This window comes from Halyomorpha halys, unplaced genomic scaffold (assembly GCF_000696795.3).
Source record: "Halyomorpha halys isolate HHAL.00 unplaced genomic scaffold, Hhal_1.1 Scaffold1782.1, whole genome shotgun sequence".
NCBI lineage: Eukaryota > Metazoa > Arthropoda > Insecta > Hemiptera > Pentatomidae > Halyomorpha > Halyomorpha halys.
The window spans coordinates 149,935-175,615 of NW_027106235.1; the positions used below are offsets into that span (position 1 = coordinate 149,935).

Consider the following 25,681-nt stretch of genomic DNA (forward strand, 5'->3'; position numbering starts at 1 on the left):
CTGATGGGAACTCAATAGAAAGTTATTCATTAACATAAATAAAAAAAACTTATATTCTCAAAAATATATTTTGATAGCAGCCCAGATCATATCAATATTCCGAGAAATAAAATCTAGCGGACACTCATTAGAAAAAAAGAGAGAGAAAAGTTTATAACCAAATAACAATTTATTAATTCCTAAAATAGTCGAATATAAAATTATACATCAATAAACACAATACTTTTACAACAATCATTAACATTTCATACATATGTATGAGTGTGTGTTTATATATATATAACATAATCATACTTATATTTATATTAATTCTGTACAAATATTCACAAAGCTACTTTAAAAATTAAATCAAGATAAAATAATAAATATATTTTAATAACAACATAAATGTATATAAAAATTGATGATAAAACAAAGTAATATCTTTATAACATAATAATTATAACTGTATTATAGGAATGTAAAGCACAAAACTTTATATTTAAATAATAAAGGATGTATTATTCTATGATTTAAAATTAATTACAAATAATTTATAATAATAAGTTGTTAAAAATTGAAACGGAAAGTCACTGATGATTTCAAACAGAGGAGGGGAAGAAAAAAAGAAAGATGAAACTTCTCAATTATATACAAAATTGAAGCTTATGAAGTTGTTGTATTCTGTAAATTATTTTCATTACATGTTAAAACATGTTCTTAGATATGTATACAGGCAATGCAATAAAGCATATAAATAACACTATATAATCTTTAAGATGCACAGTTTAGTTTCATTTAGAAGACAATAAATATGAGTTCATGGTTGTGGATGTGGATGATGAAAAGGTGGAGGAGGATGATGTGGAGGTTGAGGATAAACATGAGGAGGAGGAGCTTGCTGGTACATGTATTCTGGAGGCGGTGGAAACCATTGGGGCTTGGGTTCTCTCATAAGTCCATGGTAAAGGTTAAGAGCATCGACTAGGCCACTACTTAAAGTAGTTAACTGGGCGTGCTTCCTAAAAACAAAAAAAAGATCCATAGTACACAAAAATTATATGAGCATGAATTGTAGGTAATTTCCTGATTATTATCTTCACATTGGATTATCTAACCTTAAAAGCTAACTTTACATGTTATAAGCCAACATTAAATAATATAATTTCATGGGACTTCAGCACCCCCAAAAAACAAATACTTTAGAAGTTCTCAATTAAATCCCTTTTTGAATACCATTTGACTGGACTAAATGCAACACAAGTATTTTAAGACATAGTAACAATTATTAAAGTTTAATCATAAATTTTCAATTGATAAAACTAAGAAATTAAAACAGTGCAGTACAATTAATAATTTTACCTTTGTAGGCATTGTCTCTTCTCAGAAACAGAGATCAATAAGTTTGAGAGTGAGTGTTATCTGTTCTTTTATATATTAAGATAAAGATAGAATGGGTTTCCATCTTTCCATCTTAACTAATAATGGTCAGAAGTACCTTATGTTGTAATATGGTTTCCAATAGTTTTGTTTTAAACAGATTTCAACTTATTATCTTTGAAATGAATGACAATAATCTTCCAAGAGATGTTTAGTTTTCAAACAATTAAAAAAAAATTAATTTCTTTTAAGGTTTTAAAAAATAATTTTTTTAAACAACTTAGTCCAATTCTTTTTTAACATAACACCTTATTAAACATGTATAGTATAAGGAGAAATATAATTTCAGCTTCACAACCATTGTTGGCTTTGAAATACAATAATCAATAAGTCAGTGAGTGAGAGGCTATTTTTATTATAATTTTATTATTTATTTATTATCTTTTTTTTTTTTTGGGCTGTCTTAAGTCGGGGGAGTTAAGGTATTTCCTTAACAACATCATAAACTGCAGCAGCGCTGGTTCAAATCTGACCTGGAGGAGATTTAACTTTAATTTAGTGGCGGTCCAATGGAATGAAAACTTGATCCTCCTACTGAGGTCAAAATAAGTTGGTTACCTGTTGATAATCTTTATGATTGAGGTGAGGAGTCCCATTGTTTGATGCCCCCTTAGCAGTGGGCATTGGAAAGCAACAAATATGCCAAGAGTGTACAGCTACCTAGGATCGTAGGAGTGTACAGCTATCTATCTCAATAGCCCCCCATCATGAGATACCAGGTGACTTATTAGCCAGCCTCTGCGCGAGCGAGACGTCAGAGTGAGCATTATACATATAAAATCTACATGGTATTTACCATTTTTGCCAACAGATGCATGAAGCATCATAGTAGGAAGTGGTGAGAAGATGCCACAATGTACCCCTGGCAGCATAGACATCAGATAAGTCACAATATATTCATATGTGAGATCACCTGTATCTCTGTCCAAATATTACTCTATAGATTAATTTTTCATATACTAACAAACTAATCCTGCCTGTCCCTTCAGGGATTAAATTTGGTTTTAAAAATATAAGTATTGTTGCGTGTTACCCAGGCGAAGAAACAAACCACAAAGGACAGAAACAAAAACAATTTTTTTATTGCAAAGGCATTAAAATATCCACAACACTTTTAACTTACCTAGTGCTACTCTCTTTTCTTTCTTTTTTACACACTCCAAAAATATCTTTTTTTTTAACTCAGCCTTATTACACACTTACAGCATAAGGAAAACCACCAATAATAATTTTATGAATGGAATATGGTCCGGGTGCGGTAAAAAAAAAACTCAAATAGTAGATAATTATACTATTTTATTGAGCCAACGTGGGGCGAAACGTTGTCTGAATAAAATAGTTTAATTATCTACTATTTGAGTGTTTTTTTTACCGCACCCGGACCATATTCCATTCATCTATACGCACGGTCAATCAATAATCTTCCAATAATAATTTTAGTTTAGATTTTTAGATAAAGTGATTAAGAAGTCAATGAGAGTGGTTACAGACACATCCAGGCTGGTTTAATTATATAGGTACATAAAATACAGAGGGTATATATTTCCAGAAAGTTAAATACAGGGTTACATTTAAAAGTTGAAAATATTAAAAAACCTAAGATCTCCAAGAAAAATTATTTATTTTATAACAATGAGTGTATTATGGAAAATTATTAACCAAAAATAATATTACCTAAATGAGGTACCTACAAAAAGGAGTAAGAATTATTTTTTTCTTTGAATGATTAAGATTTGTGCAGGCTCTAAGCAGGAAAGCAGACATTACACCACAACTCGGATTGTGACCCTCTGTTCCATGTAATATAAAAACAAAAAAAAAAAAATACCTATCTACTCTTTCCAATTCAGCATCAATCAATGGTCCCATTCGAGTAACTTCATCCTCTAAAGCTCTCATTTCATCACTGTCTCTATGGTCGCTTCGGGGATCAGCATCATGCAATAATTGCAATACCCTATCAATTTTTTCTTCATCTATTTCAGTAACAGGCATTGGCTTTACTTCAACACTTTCGTTAAATTGAACACCCTTTTTTTCAGGAACTAGTAACAAAAAAGAATAATAATTACTGAATAATTAAAACCAAAAAGCTATATAAAAAACCAAATATACTATTTAATATACCTGGTGCCTCTGACAAGTTAGAAGTGACAAAGTTGGCTGGAAACAAACCTTCCCCTCGTTTATTATATCCTTTCCACCAATTAGCATCAGAATCATCCAATACATGAACTAAAAAAATAAAATAAAATATCACTTGTAATCCATTAGATGCATTCAGTTACTAATCAAGTTAAACAATTGTTTTATTAATTGCATATTAGGAAATTGAGCTGGATTTGCACTGAATAAATGTTCAGACATATACTTCAATTTGTATAAATCATTACAATCTACAAAAACTAACTACACATACTCTCCAACATTAGCACTTCAATATAATAATACTATATATAGGAAGGGTCAGTGGAAAAAAGTAGGTCACTAATTTTTTTTTTAAGTTGAGTTATTGGTACAAATGAATTCACTTCCAGTGATTCAGAATGTGAAAAAACATTAGATTTAGTATACTGAATCTATTTTCACATTTTTACTCTCTGGAAAAAAATATATTTTTATTCTAAATATTATAATTCAATTTCCTCTGACTCTTCACATGTGATATTCACAACATTTATTATGCATATTGTCAAAGAACCCAACACAATGAAAATGAGTAGTATGTAAGAGACTGTTTTAGAAAGAGTTTATAGAACTAAGTAATCAAAAGTTTATTTAATATCTAGAAACTGATTGGTAACAAATCTTTTGCCGTATTATTTCCTGAAAAAAGCATGATGAAAATATGGCAGAGCTGTTTAGTTAAGGAATAAAAACTAATAATTAACCATTTACATACTTAAAAGTATCATGTAATGTTTTTCTGGAAACATGGTCTTAAAAATAATAAACTGTAATATCCTCTTTTTTGATAAATAGTTGTTATTTATGAATAATGGTTTTAGTTATATTTTATTTTATGTATGAACGTTAATATTTGTTGATTTTCTTTTAATAAACCAAAAAGCAAGCTAACTAATTTCATCATTCAGAAGTTATGAAGTCCAAAACAAACTTGTTTCAAAATATTACAAGATGGCGGCACGCGTGCTTCCAAAGTTTGTGGAATTACTGGTATGTTGAGTATCGTAGATTGAAATGTTTTCAACTTTTGTTGTTTCTTTAACACAATTACAGTACAAAATTAATTCAAGAAGAAATATAAGACGATAACATTTATCAATGAAGTATTTACATTGTGAATCATTGTAAGTGAATTAGAGCAGTTGTGCTACAATCAATGTTTTGCATCTAAGATTGAACAAGGAAGAAAGGACTGGACACTCTTTGTTTAGAACACTTGTTGTTAAGGCGCCCAGGGGATAACTTCTCTTAGATGCAGATGGTACGGACCACCTTTTGTCTACTGTCAATGGTAGCATCATTAGAAAGAAGACATCAAGAGTCTGCAGTCACCCAAGAAAAGTATATAATTTAAGAAAGAAAGATAGTTTTTGTTTAGATCGCTGGTGGATGAAACGTGTGTTGAAAACTATAAAGACCATCCCATTGTTTAATGTCAGAGGTACCATCATTAAAAAGAAGACATCCAGAGTCTCAGCCATCAAAGAGGATTATAAATTGGTTAGTTTTGCTCGACATAGAATTTAAGTATATTTGTAAAAGTATCCATTAACTTACTTTAGTGTCATTGTGTTTCTGATTGTCTGAAAAACCCGCCCTGAGATAAAAGTCAATAATATATGTATAATTCAAAATAAAATGCTCATATCTATTTAATATTTAATCTTTTCATTTCAACCTTGTCATCTTCAAAGCTATATTTTAAAGAATAAATAAAATCTTATTAATTTCATTTTATTTATTTTAAATACTTTTTGGAAATTAAGACTCTAACAATCACATAAGAAATATTTTCTAACCCATATAAATTAATACAGTAATAAAGCATATAGGAAATTCACTATTGTCAAATTATCCTTAGCAAAAAAAAAAAAATTAAAAATGAAGAAGTAAAACTTGGTAATTAAATTTGTTTTTAATGACACGATCCTTAATGTCAAATAAAGGGATTAGGAAATTCTCAAACATACTGATTTCACCAGCAAAAAATGTGAGTTCATTATCTTCAGCTGCTTCAAAATCATAAAGAGCTTTGACTTTTTTGGCTTCAACTGCACTGCTTCCACCACCACCACCAATGGCTCCTACAGATGGATAAAGTCCAGTTGTGATGGCTGAGCCATTATATTTTGGAGAAGATGATTCCTTTAAACTTAATTCAATAGCTAAAAAATAATAATACATTTATTGGTATATATCTTTACTAAATAAATTGAACATTTAGCTTCTAAAACAGAAACATATTTTTTTTTAAAGTATTGAATTACCTTTGGCAATATCATCAACTTCTTGTTGAGATGAAACACTATCTGGATCAGTTGACTTCTGAGTCTAAAAAAATTACAGCAATTTACATTTTTTAAAAATATATATATAAAGAATTAATATGCCTTAGCCCCCTAGGTCACCCTCACCATGTATTAAATTGATTAAAAAATAACATCTTAATAAAATACACAAATTAAAAAAAATATACTTCTCAGAAAAATGATACATTAAAAAACCACGATACCAGTAAAGAAAGAGTGGAGGTTAGAATTACAGCCTTTTGGAGTAAGATATCTTATAATCATTATAGCTTGTTTCACTGTTTATTATTATTAATTTTTACTTTTTTTACAACCAAGATGAGGAAAGAATTTAATTGGTTAGGAACGGATCATTTAAGAGTTAATAATTAAATCATCCCAATAATTTTACTTATTGATTTTTCAATTAAATCAGCAATTATTTGTTATTATTATGGTAATTTGGTTGCTATTTATTGCAGCTAATAATAAACTGGTGACTAACATTGAAGCAGAGAAACTTTCCCCCTCCTCTATTGCAAGGTGGAGAATTTTGACAGGTACATTCTGTGAGGAAACAGTATTAAACACTCTCCTGATAAGAGATGTAATTCTAATCTAATCGCAAAAAAAAAAAAAAATTCCATCTCGTAAGGGCTAGAGATTTTAGGCAGTGATGTATCACTTCTTTTGTTAGCTGATCCCTCATTTATTAAAAGAGACTAGCTCTTTAAGTCAGATCTGTTACTGGTAAATTTCTAATTCACAAATCAACATCACATTCTGAAGGAAAATTATTGTTTTAATAGGTAATATAAGACAAAACCTAATAACAATTAATTAAGATAATATTTAACTCCTGAGGAATGGATTGCAGTACAAATTGGAAAAGACAGGATAGGTTCAGGTCCTAAACAAAAAATTGTCACATCACAAGTAAAAGGGGAATACTGAGTTTCTGAACTAATTGATTACTAAGCTAAAATTTCAGGTGTATTTATAAACGTAAAAATGTCAATATAAATATAGAACACAAAAATTAATGGATATAAACAGTACCTTGGGTGGAGGCTCAGACTGAGTGCTGAAATCAACACCTTCTTGCCTAAGACGAGAGTAAAGAGAAGTCATTAAGCTTAATTGAGCATCAGCTTTAAATTCAGCATCGGACCATTTCTTAATAAGATTTCTAATTCGGTCCCCAACTTTATCACCACATTGCCATTTAGCAATTAACTTCTTCAGCTCACTATCAAAGTCACGAGAAGCTACTTCTAATTGAAAAGTTTTGCCACAGTTATTGACACAAGCATCTAACAACTAAACAAGAAAACATAAGATTGATTATAAAATCTCAGAAAAAAAATTGCATCTTTAAAAAGAATTTAAACCTATAATTAGATTGATTTAAATATCAACAGAGAAAGATAATATTTCAATATAAGAAATTTAAAAAAACAGAAAACCACATAAGTTGGCAGTTAGGTAATTATAACTTAAGCTAAGATATTTATAAATTTACACAGACAAACAAAATGGTTAAGGATTTAAATGTAATGAAAAATTCAAAACCAAATCATCAAGCACATTTCATGAATCAGTGAAAATTATTTAATAAAAACAAAAATACCTTTAATATTGAAATTATATTCTAAATTAGAAAAGGATATCACAAAAATATGAAAATTGGGTCTAGAATTTGTATGAGTAAGTAAAACCTCTATAGAGCATGATCAATATGATAACGGTAGATAAGAAGCACTCAAGGTATATAAATATATATGCTTGTGAGACTAAGTTTATTTATTATAACACAGATAGGTTATAATGGTGTTTGTGTATGAGGGAGTACACCACAGTTATGTTCCACAGATCAAAAATCACTCTACTTACATTGCAACAGTATTTGGCAAATAAAAACAGTTTTTGAAATTAAATTATATAACATTACACCTGTTACAATTATTGAATAAAAGTTTAATGTGGTAAATACAAAAGGCAAATTACATTTTCTGTTGGAAACTTACAGTGACAGCTTGCAAAACTACATGAGGATCAGGACTATGAAGACGTTTTACAATGGACCTTAAACAGTCTTTGGCATTAACAGATGAAGAACCAACCTTATCACATATTTCCATTATCACTCCCCATTCCTCAGAAGTATTGTTTTCACTGGTAGCTTTTTCTGTATAAAAACAGTTTATAGATATATAGGTGATTAATTAAGCTTGTGTTATAATATTTATTATTGATTCCCATAAATATTAGAGTAAAGCCAATTAACTACATTATTAGTCTTCTTAGGTAGAGACAAATAACCTTGCAAGAAAATAATTAATTAATATATAGACTTACCGACGTCATTATCAAAAGGAGAACTGTTGGAAAATATACCCATTTCACCATAAACAATTTTGAAAACAAATGAAACTTTGAATAGAGACTTTCTAGAATTACTACACTTTACATCATGATACCTCCCATTTTGATAGAATTAGTGTCCACACTGAAGACTAGATTAGAAAAAAGCAAGTATTTTCTATAAAATTAATTTTGAATCGATAAATAAATTATTTATGAATTAATATATAAATAAAAAATAACTCAAGAAACAGATTTAGTTTTGGTGTGAAAATAATAGATTACAACACAAAATGTGAGATGAACATGCAAACGTACATAAAATTTTGTGAGTTCGCGGGAATTTTTGAAAATGACTTGATAAATCATTCAAGAACGTTTTTATTTACTACCCAATATTTTGCTAAAAATGTTTATATGTGTATACACAGATGGAAACTTGCTCTATCATGACCTAGCAAGCCTAGTCTTATATTCCAGACAGCTTCAGACAGGTTAAGGGTACAAGCAGTAGAATGAAAACTATTAGATAACTGTTCTCTTTTACTTTCGAATTGTTTAATCCTCGAATTCATTTACAAAATATTTATTATGTATATAGGGGTTATAATACAATCATTCTGTTGCGTAGTGCACTCAGTTTTTGGCGGTCTGCCAAGATAAACAAATCTGCTTTGAAAAGAAATTTGTTTTAGTCCTGATGCCAGGTATTTTCTTTCTGTAAAGTATTGTACAAATGATATTTCGTTGTGTTGCCATGGTGGGTACTCAGTAACCGAAAAAAACATGTTTGAACTTTTTTCAGTTTTCCAATTATAACTTTTAGATCATACAGTTTTAGGGGAATTCATTTATTTACAAAGTTAAAGAACTATAAATTTTACCGGTCTTAAATATTTTTTGACACACTGATTACTGAGATACAATGGTTCCCAGATATTAACTTCTCAAAATTATAAAAAAATAACAGCAGAAAAATGCAGATTTTGAACTAATAACATCTATTTTTCAATACCTCTATTCCCCCAAAACTCCCTTAACACTACCATCTTCTCTAATATACGACCCCCTCCTTTCTCTCAGGACATACACACGTATATCCCTTCTTCTCCTTCCAAAAACATTTAAATTCTACACTCACAGCCGACTTTATTGCTGGGGTAGGGAAGGAGTGGAAGATCTCTTACTTGACCAGGTGCCTCATGTCAGTTGCTTGATGTGGCACAAGGAAATTCTTTTCAGTATGTTAAAACTGAAAAAAATCGTTTAAAGTATAAAGCATAAACATCTCCAATTAACCAAACAGAGGAAGTATCCTATGTTTCAAGAGTATTAGCTTCAAAATGTATACGGGATAAGAGAGAGGGTGAAGTAGTGAAGATTCGCTTTAATTGTTTTTGGTGTTATGATCTCTCCATGAATTGGCAATATCGTTGTTCATCAACCAATACTCGTTATAAGTAATACTTTTTGAAGATAAGATAAAAAACGTCTTCCTCGAAGGGCGGATAAACGCCAAATCTTAGTTTTGACTAATTTTAAAATACAGCTCGACGTAAGTTTATATCGACAACCCGCAAAGCTATCAGAAATCCGTTCTTCGACGGAAAGACAGAGGCAACACTCTTCAAAGGGCCAAGAAAAGTGCCATTCATAAAGAGCTCCAGCTTCCCTCAATGCTATGGATTTTCTCTGACAACTGTTACTTAACAAAAAAGAAAGAAAAAAAAAGGGACCCCGCTTAAAGGTCATAATTTGTTGTTTAGCAGTTTTTTTTGCCAAGTAAAGTAGACCTTTCCTATTCATAAGGATTGAGTTTTCTAATCATTTATAATACCAAATTAATCCCAGCATTAATCGTACTTATTGCACAAATGAATCACATCAAGAGAAGGAAACTTCCTAGCCTCACAACAGGTGGTGGCATAACCCTACTCAACTAAGCAAGAGTGAAGTCTATGAGTGGGGACTAATTTGATCGCAAATTTGAACTTAATAGATGTTGCAGTAAAATATTTCCAATAATCTGGTTCATCAACAATGAACATTCAATAAGTAGTTCTCGAGAAATTCGTGCTTAGGTCTTTGTTCTATCCAAACTGACACATTTCAATGTGAATAGTTAGGATTCCAAATTATATTTACTGTCCTAAAAAGTAAGAATTGGGTATAAAATTGTAATTTTTCAATTGATGTTTTCTCTGAATAGTTAAGGAATACAAAATGGCGGCTGTTTCAAAACATATCTTTAAAATTATCAACAATACTAATAAACCTAATAGAACATCATTTAAAAAAAGAGTAAATTTTCTAAAATAAGAGCTCTAACAAAGCCATTTACGCTCAATAGTACTCAAGATATAGCTTTTTAAAAAGCAACATTTCATAAAAAAACAGTAGTTAGTGAATTTATTTTGCAAAATCTACATCTCAAAAACCATTCGACGTATTAATACTCAAAGGTAATTTAATGTACTATAAAGTAGTTTATTACCTTTAACTTTGTAGGAGTAGTAGTTTTTATGATATTCGACAAAATAAATTCCCAAAATGTTGAATTATAGTTGTTTGGACAAAAATTTTGATTTATGAAAAAATATATCTCAGAAACCATAAGACGTACATATGTTTGCCAGCACTCAAATTAAAGCTTAAATGTACTATAATGTAGTTTATGATGTATATCTTCCTAGGAGTAGTAGTTTTTATGATATTTTCAAAAATTGTATCCGAACAATGAGAAATTAACATTTTGTGAATTTATTTTGTCGAATATCATAAAAACTACTACCTTAACAAAGATAAAAGTAATACTAATAAAATACTGTATAGTTCATTAAACTAGCTTTAATTTGAATGCTAATAGATATCTGTATGTCGAAAAATTCTTAAGATAAACATTTCTCAAAATAAATTCACTAATTCTAATGATTTGTTAGTCCACTCTTTATGAAATGTTGCAATTAAAAAACTATATCTCGCGAACTATAGAATGTAAATAGGTCTATTATGGCTCATATTTTAGCAAATTTACTCCACTTTAAGTGATTTTCTCTTACGTTTTCTAATGTAGGTAATTTTATAGATATAGTGCGCCAATGAAAAATTAATTTTTTTAAACTGGAAGATTATTGATTAACCGTGTGTATAGATGAATGGAATATGGTCCGGGTGCGGTAAAAAAAAAACTAAAATAGTAAATAATTATACTATTTTATTGAGCCAACGTGGGGCGAAACCTTGGCTCAATAAAATAGTATAATTATCTACTATTTGAGTTTTTTTACCGCACCCGGACCATATTCCATTCATAATTTTTTTAAACGTTTTGAAATAGCTGCCGTTTTTTATTCCTCTTACCTATACGGATCAATTTTACAGTACAACCTATAACTCATCAATTTTGACTAGTAATTATATGTACATAGTTCTCATTAAAGTAATCAGAAATAACTGCCTTTTTTATCCTCTTGGGTTCTTGTACTATACCCAATAAAGCCCTACCTTGACTTCAAAGTCATATAAGCCATCCTTTTCGGCTTCACTTGACCAGAGAGCTTACCCTCTCCATTATACGCCTACCTTCAGGCCTCATGACACTGTTGCTTAACTAGAGAACAAATCAACATTAGGCCTTTCAAAACAATGGTAGGTAAAAAGTGACAGCACATATTTTTTTATTATACCTTCAATTGCAATACGAATGAATATACAGAGTCAAAAGTATTTGTACATCTGCTTTCATTTAAATTTTTTTATTGATAGATATTACAATCTGCCACACAGTTGTGGACAATAGGTAATAGTGAAGAACGATCTCATACATACTAAAATAAAAAAAATAAATAAATAAAAATAATTTTAAAAAATAAATAAATAAACTCTTAAAATTTAATTTAAATTAAAAAAGATATGAGAATAATCTATGAACTAAGATAGAAAGCTTAATAAACTTCTTTTATGATATTAGAGGATCGATTATTCGAATTTCTTATCTTTTTGTTTTATTTTGCTTTCTTTTATTTTTGTGATACCCTCCATTGACCGCACCCCCAACCATCTTTTCCTCATTCATCATCCACGGTCAACTATCTCTCATAATTCTTATCTTTTAGTTTATTTTTTTCCCGCTCAAGATTTGGTATTCAGAACTGAACGGTCGTTGGTGATCGATAAATTTAGGGAAGCAAACTAGGCGGTAAAAATCTATCGATATATTGGGTCATGAAATTTTGTTATAATAATCTAATCATTGGGTTGTTTGAAGAATCAGAGGATTATTATTAACTAGAACGAATCGAATAATTATTTTCCTTAATTCTTGTAATAATTATTATTATGTATAGTAAGGATAATCGGTGTTTCTAGGGTAAGTTTTTAAGTATCGATTCTCGTTGATGTAACTCACCGCTAGTTTGAAATCAACCTTTGATTCACTTATGAAATTGATAGTACATAACTTCGTTAAGAATAGTTAGGAAATCATGGGTATTTTAGGACTTTCTAAACTTATAGCTGATGCTGCACCTCATGCTATTAAAGAAAGTGAAATTAAAAGTTATTTTGGTAAGTGCAACCACTTAATACAATCTAAAGATCAAGGGGTTTTATGGAGTTGTTAGTCCATGTTTTTGTAATTTTAATAAAAACTCTAATAATTGTATAATTTATTTAAATAATCGTTTATATCTTCCTTACACCTTATCCATTATGAATTGTCTGTAACACAGTCAATGCCTTTCCTAAGAAGGAATTTTTTCTGTTTGGTTCTTATTTTTGTGATATTAGAAATGTTGACTTCTCCCTTTATTACTCATTTGTTACTATTCCATGCCTAATTCGGACCTACTGGAGTGCTTGATGCAAAGATTATTACAATTTTTTTTTACATCCTTCATATATTTCATTGTACATTATTATAATGAGGTGTAGATAGTTGACCGTAGATTAATGCTTGAAGAAGTTTGTCGGGGGTGCGGTCAGCAAAGAACAACATAAATAAACAAAACCATATTTATTTATTTTATGCCGAAGTTTCGACCTGAGTTTCAGGTCTTCAGGGGTTGTGGCGTGTAGAGGGAAGATTGGTAACTCCAGTTACCAATCTTCCCTCTACACGCCACTACTCCTGATGAAGACCTGAAACTCAGGTCGAAACTTCGGCATAAAATAAATAAATATGGTTTTGTTTATTTATGTTGTTCTTTGCTGACCGCACCCCCGACAAACTTCTTCAAGTACATTATTATAGCTTTTTAGAATTTACAGGATATAAGTATTGCTTCTAAAATCTATACTCAATCCCCCCAAAAATTAGAGGATTAGTTTAAATTAGAGAATTTTAGAAATTATGAATTATGAATGTTTAGGTCTTCTAAATCATCATATTTTATTATTAAACAGAGTTTAAGTTATATTTGCTAATTTTAGTTCAGTAAACCACTACCTGTTACAAAGTCATGGACAAACTTCAGAAAAAGTAAATATTTCGTACTTTTCCCATCATTCATCCAATGAGGGTTTATTACTATTTATTTGTGGATCTAATAATCATAGTTTTGAATTTAAAAATTGTGTTTATTGATGAAGTAAGCTGAAACCAAGTGTGCTGGATTCTTTTCTTGGCAGACCAATACCTATACATGGGAGTGGTTGAGTTTCACTCAAAATTTTCTCCAGTTCAAATATTCTTTAACATATTGCCCTCCTCTTTAGCCCCTTCTAATTGATTTAGATGTTTTTAACCACACCAAAAAAATACAAGTTATCTGTACAGATTTATTGTCAGCTTTGCTCAGCCTAGGAAATATTTTTTCAACCAATCTAAATTAAAACATTTTATACTCAATTGAGTCTGATAAACAGTATTTCAATGTTTTTCGTCTGGTTCTCTGGGCACAGCAGAATAGCCAATAGGCTGATCAAGCAACAAAGGAGGTGTTTACTGAAGGCATTCCTTATTTTTGAGTGCCTTTTAATAACTTTATTTCCCTCGTTTGACATAAAATTAAGTTAAAACGGTGTGGATAAATGTTATTGGTAATAAATTAATAGAAATTAGATGTGATGTCTTCCCTTGGACGTTGTTCACTCAAAATAGTCATTGAAAAGAAGTGATTTTTTAACATACCTTCGAAGTGGTGATATGCACCTGACTGAGGGCTATCTTATGGTCCATGATTCCTTTGCCTTTATGTCAGACTTACGGAATGTGTCACTTTTTAAAACACATTTTAATGGATTCCAATCCATTCCATTTTACAGAATATCGAATAGACATTTTATAAAATTTGGAGTTTCTTAAATATTCTAATTTGAACAATCAAATTTAGCCAAAGCCTACCTCAGGTTCTAATGTTGCAATAAATAAAAATTTCAATGTAATTGTGACCATAAATCCAGGCTTGTCAATTATCCATATTATTTCTCAGAAGAGACCATTTTTGTGCAATTCCTACTGAGCTACTAAATGTAGTTCCCTTGTTCTTAATTCATCCAAACCTTGACAGAAATTTGCCAAAATCATAAAAATAACACTAATTTTATATTTTAGAAAATGGCATGTTTTTCTCTTTTTAGGATAAATTTTAATTTTTTTTGCATATAATGTAATACTTGAGCTAAATTTCTCATATAGACATCTATAGGTATATGTATGCCAATATTTATTCATTTGATTACCTTTTTCCTTATTTAATATTCTGAATTTGAATTATTTGAAAAATTTAATTCAACCTAGAAAATAAATAAATCAGTAGTTTTGATAGTTATGGTTGAAATGATTTTTAAAAGTTTTATAGAATAAAATATATTTTCATTAGATAATTAGTCATCAAAACAAATAACTAAAATTATAGATAAACAAATATTAATATAATAATATTTATAATCTAAAATTTTAATTATACTAGCTTTCTCGTAGCTTTTCAAGAATGGATAACATTTCAGGTTTTTAATCAGAGTATTAGGTTTTTTATGGAAGTAGATCTAAATGTAGAGAGTATATAGCGAGTTTGATATGATATAAACTAGATTAGGTAAGCTTTCCATGTATTAATATTATAAATTAAACCTCTAATTATTGAAGGATTTAGTTTTTTAATTACATATTTTGGGTTTTTACTGTACAGTTTTGCACATTTCGGATTTTTTAGTGCACGGCTTTTGATTTTTTGCTACACGAAATTCCAGTTTCTTCTTATTACGGAGTGAGCTGTACAGCAAGATGCTCCAGTCTCACTGTGGTGTGAATGGTATTAGGTACCTACTCAATACCCTACTCTGGAGACTTATATTGCTCTTTTCCTAACTGTGTGTTCCTGCTGATATGGTGCTTGGAGTGAGGGTGACATTTTGGTTTGTCCTTGGCTCTGGTTAGGTTCGTTCTCTGTGTGTAGTCGAGGGGATGACCTAAAAGTATGAACAGTTAGAAGAATCATCCATTGCGAATCAGATTATTAAGGCGATAATGACCCATAAATGGCTGATGGTTAATTAATAAAATAAACAATAAATAACTCTGTTATAATAACAGAGTTATTTATTGTTTATTTTATTGACTCCTTAGATTTGTTTATTTTATTTTAGCGAATTTCATCTTACTTTCTAGGTAGAAAAGTGGCTATTGATGCTTCCATGTCTCTGTATCAGTTTCTTATTGCAGTAAGGAGTGAAGGTCAACAGCTGGTATCAGCTGATGGAGAAACTACTAGGTATCTTAATTTATTTTTGTCTCAGTAAAACAGAAGTTTGGCATTAGTATTACTTATTTAACGTTATTATAATTATGTATTATTATTGTCATTATAATTATGTATTATTTTCTTAATTATAATTATGATACTATTATTAAAATTATAGTTCTTAGATATATGGTCAAGATTTATTGTTCAATTAATTTATGTATAAATTACAATTAAGTATAATTATATTATTGAATAATTCATAACAAAGCCCCAAAAATAGCAGGTAATAATAAAAAGCGATCAATGTATCACCATTTCGTTAATCTAAAATAACCAAGTGGATAATATATCTCTTCTGAACAATTCAACTTATATAATCAGTGTCTTTTTAATTATTTAAAAATTATTGCTAATATGATACATTTAAAGACTTTTGTGTGAAACTTTATTCTTGGATATGATTTCAGCTGAATCTTTAGAAAAACAAGTAATGACACAACTTGTACATATAAGAGTCAAAAAATAGATTTACTTGTAAGGTATTCTATAAGAAGTCAACTAATAACCACCAAAATTTTGCAATTTATCTACTCATCAAATCAAAGATTTTTGTGGAAAATTGTTTCACTTCATCATTTACAAACTTAGGTTATTTACTAAGAACCCAATTCAATATTTTTTTAGATTACTCCTCCCATCATTAACTTTTTTGACCCAGCTTTAAAATATTATGCTTCAGTTGTTAACATTTGTTTCTCTGAGTGAGTACTGTAAAATGAAACTTCTTCGTCTAGGAAGATGTTAATACCACCAGTGCTCATCAGCAATTAGGTTTATTGGAAGAAGAATCTCTGTCAGATGAAGTGGAGTTTGATGCAAATGTGGCTTTCGTTACTTATAAAAATAATAGTGCCCCTTCTTCTGTTATTAACAATAACTGGAGCAAATTTATTTTGAAAATGGTGGAGATGATATTGTTTTTGAAAATGTCAATGAAGGGAATCATTTTGTTCCCAATGATTGGTTGTAAATGAAAACATAAAACCAAACTTTGAGGTGTAATTCATCATCAGCACCCAAAAACATGGGGATATGCTTAGTTTTATTCCGTCCAGTGGGACATTACTCCTATCACTCCATCGCCCTATGGTATGCACCCTCACTTCACATCTGCAATCTATATTAGATATCCATGCTCCTCTCAAAACCTGAACCTTACGCCATCCAACTGCACCTTAGCTTACTCCAGAAACAAAGTCAATGATGAAACATAGAGAAGCAACTAGACACAAATTTTGTCGGACCCACCTGTCCAATGATCATGATCCCAAATTCAAGTGGAAAATACTCCGAAATTTATCCCTACCAGAATTCAATAACCTCAGCTCTCTTCCAATAACACCTGACGATCTCAACAACTATTTACATGCCATGCTACTGACCCATCAAACTTTCCTGATATTCTAAATAACACTTTCAATCCAGAAAACTTCTTTTTTTTCCACATATCTTACGAAGAACTACTAGCCACCATTCTAAGATCCCATACGAACGATCATGGACTGGACAACATTCCTGTTAAGTTGATTAAATCCTGTCTCCCAGTCCTTATTCCCGTACTTTATCATATGTACAATTTTTTCTTGCCAAATACCATATTTCCTTCTCATTGGAAAACTGCTTTAGTTTGATCATTAAATAAAATCCCAAACCTTCTTCACCTAATGACTTCTGCTCTATTTCTCTCTTCTCTAACCTTTCTAAACCGCTAGAACGTCTTGTTCAAAACCAACTCTCAAACTTCCTAGAAGAACGTTCCCTCATCAATCCCCTCCAATCTGGCTTTCGACCTAGCTATTCAACACAATCTGCTCTCCTTAAAATAACCCATGACCTCCAGACTGCTGTGGAACACCAAAACCTAACTATCCTCATCCTCCTAGATTTCTGCAATGCATTTGACACGGTTGACCACAACATCCTTACTAAACTACGAAATCTTCCTCTATCCAACAGTGCTTTATGCTGGTTTCAATCCTTCCTTTCCGATCGTTTCCAGCACGTGATTCCCAGTCCTGATAAACCTTCATTAATGATGACCCTTACCTACGGTGTCCCTCTGGGTTCATCGCTATCCCCCACCCTTTTCGCTATCTACATCAATGACCTTCCCATCGTTATCCAACATTCGCAATACCTTTTTTACGCTAATAATTTCCAAATTTATCTTTCCTTCCACCTTCTGGCCTATTAGTTGTCATGGAGAAGCTTCAAGAAGGCTTGAATCAAATTAGTCACTGGGCACAAGAAATGTTACACCATGCTAGATCATACTATACAAAGTTATAACATTTAATATAGTAATAATAAAAATTTTCTTAATTTCTATATTTTAGTTCATACCAACAATTTTGATTTCTGCAAAAATATCTCTACACATTGTTTCATCTTTTGTTGTAGCTTGAGAGATATTTTTTAAATCTCGCTTGCAAAACGTTACTGAGATGATTTTTTCATGCCAATTGTTGTACAACCTTCTAGCTATTGTTTATCACAATTTTTTTTTTAATTTATTAAAAATATGTATATTTTAAATATTAACAGTGACTAAACGTTTTTTTAATTTTTAACAAGGAAACCCCAATTAATTATACTGCTACAACATTAGACACAAATCTTTTTTTTTATTATTATAAAAATTAATTTTTATTAGTTTTTCTCATTTTGTGTTATTTTTGCATGTTACTGTTTTGCTACCTTATGATTATTTTTTAAAATTATTTCTCTTCTTATTTGGCTATTTTAATTCACAGTCATTTAATGGGGACATTCTATCGAACAATACGTTTAATGGAAAATGGAATTAAACCAGTTTTTGTATTTGATGGAAAACCTCCTCAATTAAAGTCAAGTGAACTTGAAAAGAGGGCGGAAAGGCGTGAAGAAGCACAAAAAGAACTAGATAAAGCAACAGAAGCTGGTAAACAATGACACTACAAAGACATCTATTTAAAGAATTTCTGTAATACACATTTAATTTTTTCAGGTGATGCAACTTTGATGGAGAAGTTTAATAGACGTCTTGTGAAAGTTGAAAAGAAACATACTAATGAATGTAAGGAGCTGTTAAAATTGATGGGTGTTCCCTATGTTGAGGTGAATTAATTATTTTTCTAAAGTATTATTAAAATTTGAAAAATATGTGTTTCTATTAAATAACCATTAACAAATATTATCAAGGAGAACTGATATGTCAAGTATTCTTTAAAAACTAATATTATTATTAGAAAAAGGAATAACAATTCTGTTATAACTCTCCTTAACTTATGTGATCTCTCATTGTTTAAATGATCTACCATGTGCATTCATATTAAAGTTGAATGTGGTTAGTTTATAATATTATACTATCAAGTTAGACAACAATACTTAAAAAAAATTATTCAATTAAAGTTTATAGGTTGTATATAATATATGAAGATTATATGAGAAAAACAAAACAACCCACTTTGTTTTAAAATGGGTTCAGTTTCTGATAAAGCTTTAGATGATAGACAGGTTTGTAAGAAAAGATTTTAAACATAATAGCATTAACATTATTTTATTTGAACTCCTAATACTGTATAGGTCTTCTAGGAGATGCGAGGGATACGGTCAAAATGAAACACAAATAAGTTGGTGTAGCTTATTTAATTGTGCCAATGTTTTGGCTAGAGTTTCTAGCCTTCATCAGGGCTAAGAACAGAACAAGATAACAACCAATAAGTATAGAAAATAAAAAATAAAATATAAATAGAATGACATAAATAAAGTGAATAATTTTACAGAATAGAATTAATAAAATGAAGTGATGAGTGAAGTGGAAAATAAATCTGTATAGGTCTATTTCACTATTGATTACAGTATGTTTAATCTTTTGTAAGTTTATATATAATGTTAAAATAAGTTGTTATCTTTTAGAAATTTCCAACTTCATAATATTTATTAGTATTGATATTAGGCACCCTGTGAAGCTGAAGCTCAGTGTGCTGTGTTAGTTCGTGCTGGTAAGGTTTTTGCATCAGCCACTGAAGATATGGATGCTCTTACTTTTGGCACATCAGTCCTATTGAGGCATTTAACTTTCTCAGAAGCTCGAAAAATGCCTATTCAAGAATTCCATTTAGATAAAGTACTTGAAGGTCTTGGAATGAATCAAGCAGAGGTAAAGTGTTTGTTTTAATCATTAATAAAATTTTGATTATTAACTTCCAGTTGGTTATTGGCAAATGACTAGTAATTTGATTTAAATAATATTAATAAATTTTTTAGTGAAAATATTTCTATATCATTGACACAATAGCACTTTTGTCATACAGTTACCTTAACACAGGTAACTGCCATACAGGTACTTAAATTATTACTGTATGATTATTTGTGTTTTTTCTATGATTAGATTTCCTGAAGATTAGAAAATGTACCCATCCAAATTGAAGTCTGATAGATTTCATAGTGACCAAAAATGACTTTGACTCTCCTCTAAACAACATTCTCATTGAGTTAAATTATTCCCATTAAACACAGGGCCCTGGTCCTGACACAGCCAACTTCTACCTCTTTTGTAAAGGTTGTAGAAGTGTGTCTATAAAAATATTTATGATTTTCTTGATTGATATTTTTTTACATTCCATTGTATAAGTAATTATTTTCTTGTTTCTATTTTTAATTTAATGAATTAATATTAGTTTATAGATTTATGCATACTTCTTGGGTGTGATTACTGTCCATCGATTAGAGGGATTGGACCTAAAAGAGCTATTGAACTACTACAAAAGCACAGAACTATAGAAAATTTGTTGGAAAAGCTAGATAAATCTAAATATCAAATCCCAGAAGAGTGGGGTTATCAGGAAGCCAGAAAATTATTTTTAAATCCTGAAGTTGCAGATCCAAATACATTAGAAGTTAGTATTAATTTTTAATTTTTTTTTTTCAGTATATTATCGTACAATGTTATTCCACTTTAAATTGTGGAGCTTGTTTGTTTTCCTGTGTAAAATGTCTTTACTTTATAAGAATAGTTAAGACTAAAATGTTGTATTTCCTAATGTTAACCAGTGAAGTACACAAAGACTTTTTCAACACTATGTGAGCATTGATATATACTTATTATATACGTGAAATACATGATATATAAATAATTTATTTCCAAAAATCTTCTCAAGTCAGTTCAAATAGGATTTGAGTGTTTTTTGGAGAAAAATGATTCTTAAATTTTAGAACTAATGATTCAAATAATGCTGGCAGCTACTTTCGGTTACAGCAAGCTTAGGGTTCAAAGATCTGTCAAGAGATAAAGGGGCTTACTGAGATACTTCATTAAGCCAAAATAGTTTCTGTTGGCCATCATCAGTCTTTTTCTGGTAATGTCAACCTGGTGGAATATGGTGATTCCAATCTTATTTGTGGAGCAAACAATAGACCCAAAGTACTTAAGCTGATCTACACTCGGGAAACTAAACGGACCTGTTACTAAAGATTCTTTTGTCACATTCTCATCACTGTTTCCAGCTTTCATGTACTTTGTCTTCTCTTTCTTTATAGTTATAGCGGATTCCATAAGATTTTGGAATACCCTCTTAATTACAGGGACTGAGTGAATGACTATGTCAACAGCATCTGCAAAGGGAAGTTGAATGAGTCTATCGTAGATGTTCTCTATCATTTGTATGCCAGAGCTCCTTGCTACTTTTTTATGAGCAATGTTTAGCCAAAACACACTAGGGTGTCTTGGCCTGTTCTGTTTGTAAGAAAAATACTTGCGACAATTTTTACTGTACTTTACCTTTCTTTCTGACGCCTTCCATTGTAATTTTGATCTTGCATATCAATTTTGGTGAGATACTGAGTTCCCACAATTCTTTATCTAATTCTAATTCCTTATCTTAGGACTCTTGTTATAAGTGCTCTTAAAGTCAATGAAAAGATGATGTGTATTCATTTGGAATTCAGTTGATTCCTGGAGTATCATCCCAAATTTTTTAAACGGTTCCTCAATAGATAAATTCTCGATGGAAAATTGGCATCTTTTCTCCCTAATTAACAATTTTTTAGACCTATTTAGAGTTGTATCCTAAAATTGAAATTTAAAGAAGTTTTATTCTATAGAGACATTTAATGTTTTGAATTTTCAGGTTTTTAACCAGTTATTCGAAAGAAATATTTCTGCTGGAACTTTAAAAAAAAAAAATTATGAGGACCTAGTTTTGAAAGGATCAATTATTCATTGCTGATAGTTTGTAAAAAGTAAGCGTACAAATTCGCTTATAAGAAAAAAAAAATAGGGATTACAAATTGTTTCTTTTTTTATGAATTTATCCTGCAAAAATTGAATTTTGTTCATTTTCATTGGTTTACTTTCTCAGCATGTTATACTTAAGCAGAAATGTGTTAGGTGGATAATAAAAAGTTATGTGATTTGTTGGCCAAAATATGCTGAACACAATGCAGTTTAGTTGAAAGGCCTAAGACAATCCAGTGCTGAGGAATTTAGAAAATGCATGCATATGTGAACTGTTGTCTGAAAAACTAAAAAAAAAAAAATTAACTGATAAATTTTTTTCAAATTACCAAAACATCAAGGAACTCTCCACAAAGTATGAATGTTTCTCAGGTAGTTGAACAACCATTTTTTGACCACTTTGAATGGAATGATTCACATAAGAAAAATTATAGAATTTCAAATAAATTTAAGTATATCCAACTTGTTGGTATATTTAATATTGATCTTATATGTAATAACATGTCTGATCACATATTGGCAAATTAAATGTTCATTTTTAGGGATAATATCTTAGTCTGTGTACAGAAAACTATTAAGAAATAAACTACTATAGAAGACCCTTTGGCTTCGTAAAATTTAACTAATATAAAAAAAAAAATATATCAATACAGGGATGAGGACTAGTCTAAATTAAATAAATTAACTTAAATGTTTTATATACTATTGTTATTAAAGAATTATTTCCAGTTTGTTGTATAATTAATGTAAATAAATGGTTTATTTCTATTATATGTTTGTGACATAACATTATAATTTCTAGTTGAAATGGGGAGAACCAGATGAAGATGGTCTTGTTGAATACCTCTGTGGCGATAGAAACTTCAGTGAAGATAGGGTTAGGAATGGTGCAAAGAAATTGGCTAAAGCCAAGGGAGGTTCAACACAAGGGAGATTAGATGGATTTTTCAAAGTTTTGTCAACAACACCAGCTAAAAGAAAGGTAATTATTGCTCAGATCAATAAAGATGTCTATTCCTATTTTAATCTAGGATTTATGTTTACGATTTGTACATGATGCATTACATAAATTTAGTTTTAAGAATCTTTACAGGCTCATTACTATTAAATAGTTTTATCCAAATAACTTGCCGAAACCGACCGAATTAGTTTACTGTTGGTTCTTTGTTAGTTATGATGTAAGTTATTCCCTAAATGACCTCTCCTCAAGCGCTACCTATTTTTTGGTCTATAGGTCAAGTGGAACTACCTAGGAAATTTTATCCAATATAAATCTATTAAGGTTACCAAGCTTATTCCTTTCCAAAAAAAAAATCCAGAACGCTTTGTTTGGCACCAATGTATTTTTTGTTATCGCATATAGTATTGTAATTGTTTTCAATCATATATGTAGAAATTATGCTTTTTTGCGTTTTGATTTTTAATATTAGTCATATTCATGTTACTTAGGTTTTATCGTAACATGGAGGTTTTAGATTTTATTGACCCATTAATGCTAACTGTTCCACAGAACAATGTTAGGACCTACTGGTCTAAGGTATGGATAACGAAATACCCACACTTTACTGCAACCAAACATCTTACTTACCCTGTCTAGTCACTGTTACTAAGCATTATCCTAAACTTGTTCCATTTAGTGTCCCAAATGTTTTTACTTTGAAATTCCTAAGACATATTAAGTGAATTTTAATTATCTATTCTTTATCTTTCCATAAAGGAAATAAAGCTGCCAAAAGAGTGATAGCAAGAATAATCCTTTTCTGGAGATTTGTCCTGCAAAGATGTCACTTGTTTATTTTCATTCTTAAAACTATTTGAGAGACAGTAGAAATATTAAATATAAAAAAGATAATTAAAATTTTAGTTTAGGATAATGCTTAGTAACAGTGACTAGACAGGGTAAGTAAGATTTTTGGTTGCAGTAAAGTGTGAGTATTTCGTTATCCATACCTTAGACCAGTAGGTCCTAACATTGTTCTGTGGAACAGTTAGCATTAATGGGTCAATCAAATCATTTTTCATGTATTTTTTAATCAGGAAAAATATGACAGATCTCCTGCTCACCCTTTTTTTTTTTTTTTAATTTTGTTTCATATAGTTTTATTTCCTATTTTTCAATAATTTAATGTTTTTCCTCCTTTTCAGGCTGAAGACAAAAAAAAGACTCCAGCAAAGAAATCTAAAGGTAATTCTAGCTTCAAAGGGAAACCCAAATAAGAAATTTCACTATGAAATCGTCACAAGAAAAGAAAGAGTGAATAAAGACTTTGTTATGTTTTGATTTGAAAAATCTGAAATAACTTGTTAATCAATGTACCTTGTTATTTTTAACCAACAATAACTGTTCGAGCTGAAGCATAATTTTTAAATAAATTTTGATAAGAAAACTTTATTTGTTTTATTTTTTACTTAAACTTTATTATAATCCCTTTCCATACCTGTGTGGCATCACTTTTATTTATTCTCAGATTAGCAGTTATTTTATTTCCATACTTGTGAGAAAGACTTGACATAACAAAATATTATATATTAGATTATTGGTGACCCAGTTTTAAAAATAAAAATTATAAGAGCATTGGTATAGGTTAAAAACAAGCAAGAAGTTGTTTAACTGAGTTCTGTTGTAGAAAATAAGTTTCATTAATAAAACAGTAGATGGCAACCCTATAACACTAATGGGAACAAAGAAACGCATGTTTGTTCTTAGCACAGTCGGTCGTGGTGTCTATTACCAGAAACATACACTATTTGTCTTATTTATAAAACCCTCCCTAAATTTCATAACAAATTGGTTGCAGAGCATGGTTTAGTACGTAAAAGCTTAAGTGATGAGAGTAATTCACGTATATGTAAGCATTGTGATTTTATTTAGGACTAACCGCTGGAATCAAAACACAAAAGACGATGGACACCACAGTATTTAGAATTGAAAAGCTTGGTGCAGATAATTACAGGATCTGGTCGATTAAGTTTGAAGCGTACTTAGAAGCAAAGGACTTATAGGAAGAAATTATAGAAAAAGACCTGCCAACTGGAGAAGATGTAGCTTGGACTAAGAAAAACAAACAGGTACTCGCTACTATTATTTTAACGTTTAGTGACGTGACAATATATTGGCGTTGATTAGAGGTAAAAAAAGTGCGAAAAAGGTTTGGGAAAAATTAAGAGAAAGGTTTGAGGGCATTCCAGAGAAGAAAGTGATTGATTTGATGTTTGATCTTACTAAACTTGAGAAAAAAAGTAGTGAAACATTAGACAAACCTTACAAGGTTTCAGTGTTTAGTCCAGGAGATAGCTCAACTAGGTAAATCTTTGACAGATAGAAAATCAGTGAGGTACATTATAGAAGGCTTACCGCCCTATTATGACCCAGGTGTTAATGCTGTTTTGGTAAACAGTAATATTAAATTCACTGAGTTAAGGCAAATGCTTTTATAGTTTGAAAGGAGGAACACCACCAA

At 30.2% G+C, this 25,681-nt stretch overlaps 2 protein-coding genes across 5 annotated transcripts; one reads left to right on the forward strand and one right to left on the reverse strand.

The window, feature by feature from the left end:
* Positions 1 to 638: 638 nt before the first annotated feature.
* Positions 639 to 8,412, reverse strand: LOC106690626 (signal transducing adaptor molecule). The gene is made up of 8 exons (XM_014436125.3): positions 8,253 to 8,412; positions 7,922 to 8,082; positions 6,954 to 7,214; positions 5,874 to 5,937; positions 5,577 to 5,771; positions 3,547 to 3,654; positions 3,248 to 3,464; positions 639 to 1,001 (listed from the first exon to the last, which is right to left on the reverse strand). The coding sequence occupies exons 1-8, from the start codon at positions 8,293 to 8,295 to the stop codon at positions 800 to 802; spliced, it is 1,251 nt and encodes a 416-aa protein (XP_014291611.1). The 5' UTR covers positions 8,296 to 8,412; the 3' UTR covers positions 639 to 799.
* On the forward strand, positions 7,973 to 24,610 carry Fen1 (flap endonuclease 1). Of its 4 annotated transcripts, none has more exons than XM_067044610.1 (8): positions 7,974 to 8,111; positions 15,868 to 15,970; positions 18,757 to 18,923; positions 18,990 to 19,099; positions 19,941 to 20,144; positions 20,665 to 20,883; positions 23,023 to 23,202; positions 24,366 to 24,610. In XM_067044610.1, the coding sequence occupies exons 2-8, from the start codon at positions 15,894 to 15,896 to the stop codon at positions 24,435 to 24,437; spliced, it is 1,029 nt and encodes a 342-aa protein (XP_066900711.1). In that variant the 5' UTR covers positions 7,974 to 8,111; positions 15,868 to 15,893; the 3' UTR covers positions 24,438 to 24,610. The 4 variants fall into 4 exon arrangements, with proteins under 4 accessions (XP_066900713.1, XP_066900711.1, XP_066900712.1 ...); XM_067044611.1 differs by lacking the exons at positions 7,974 to 8,111; positions 24,366 to 24,610 and adding exons at positions 12,644 to 12,824; positions 22,114 to 22,225 and having other exon boundaries at positions 23,023 to 23,203; XM_014436126.3 differs by lacking the exon at positions 7,974 to 8,111 and adding an exon at positions 12,649 to 12,824.
* Positions 24,611 to 25,681: the final 1,071 nt, after the last annotated feature.

What these genes read in the sequence shown, in the direction of transcription:
- LOC106690626 (XM_014436125.3), bottom strand. Translation starts at nt 8,295, where the DNA reads ATGGGTATATTTTCCAACAGTTCTCCTTTTGATAATGACGTCG. An exon ending in AGTTGATGATATTGCCAAAG is followed by an intron (nt 5,772 to 5,873) that starts GTAATTCAATAC and finishes ATTATTTTTTAG; the next exon opens with CTATTGAATTAAGTTTAAAG. An exon ending in ATTTTTTGCTGGTGAAATCA is followed by an intron (nt 3,655 to 5,576) that starts GTATGTTTGAGA and finishes TTATTTTTTTAG; the next exon opens with TTCATGTATTGGATGATTCT.
- Fen1 (XM_014436126.3), top strand. Translation starts at nt 12,743, where the DNA reads ATGGGTATTTTAGGACTTTCTAAACTTATAGCTGATGCTGCACCTCAT. An exon ending in TGAAATTAAAAGTTATTTTG is followed by an intron (nt 12,825 to 15,867) that starts GTAAGTGCAACC and finishes CTTACTTTCTAG; the next exon opens with GTAGAAAAGTGGCTATTGAT. An exon ending in CAGATCCAAATACATTAGAA is followed by an intron (nt 20,884 to 23,022) that starts GTTAGTATTAAT and finishes TATAATTTCTAG; the next exon opens with TTGAAATGGGGAGAACCAGA.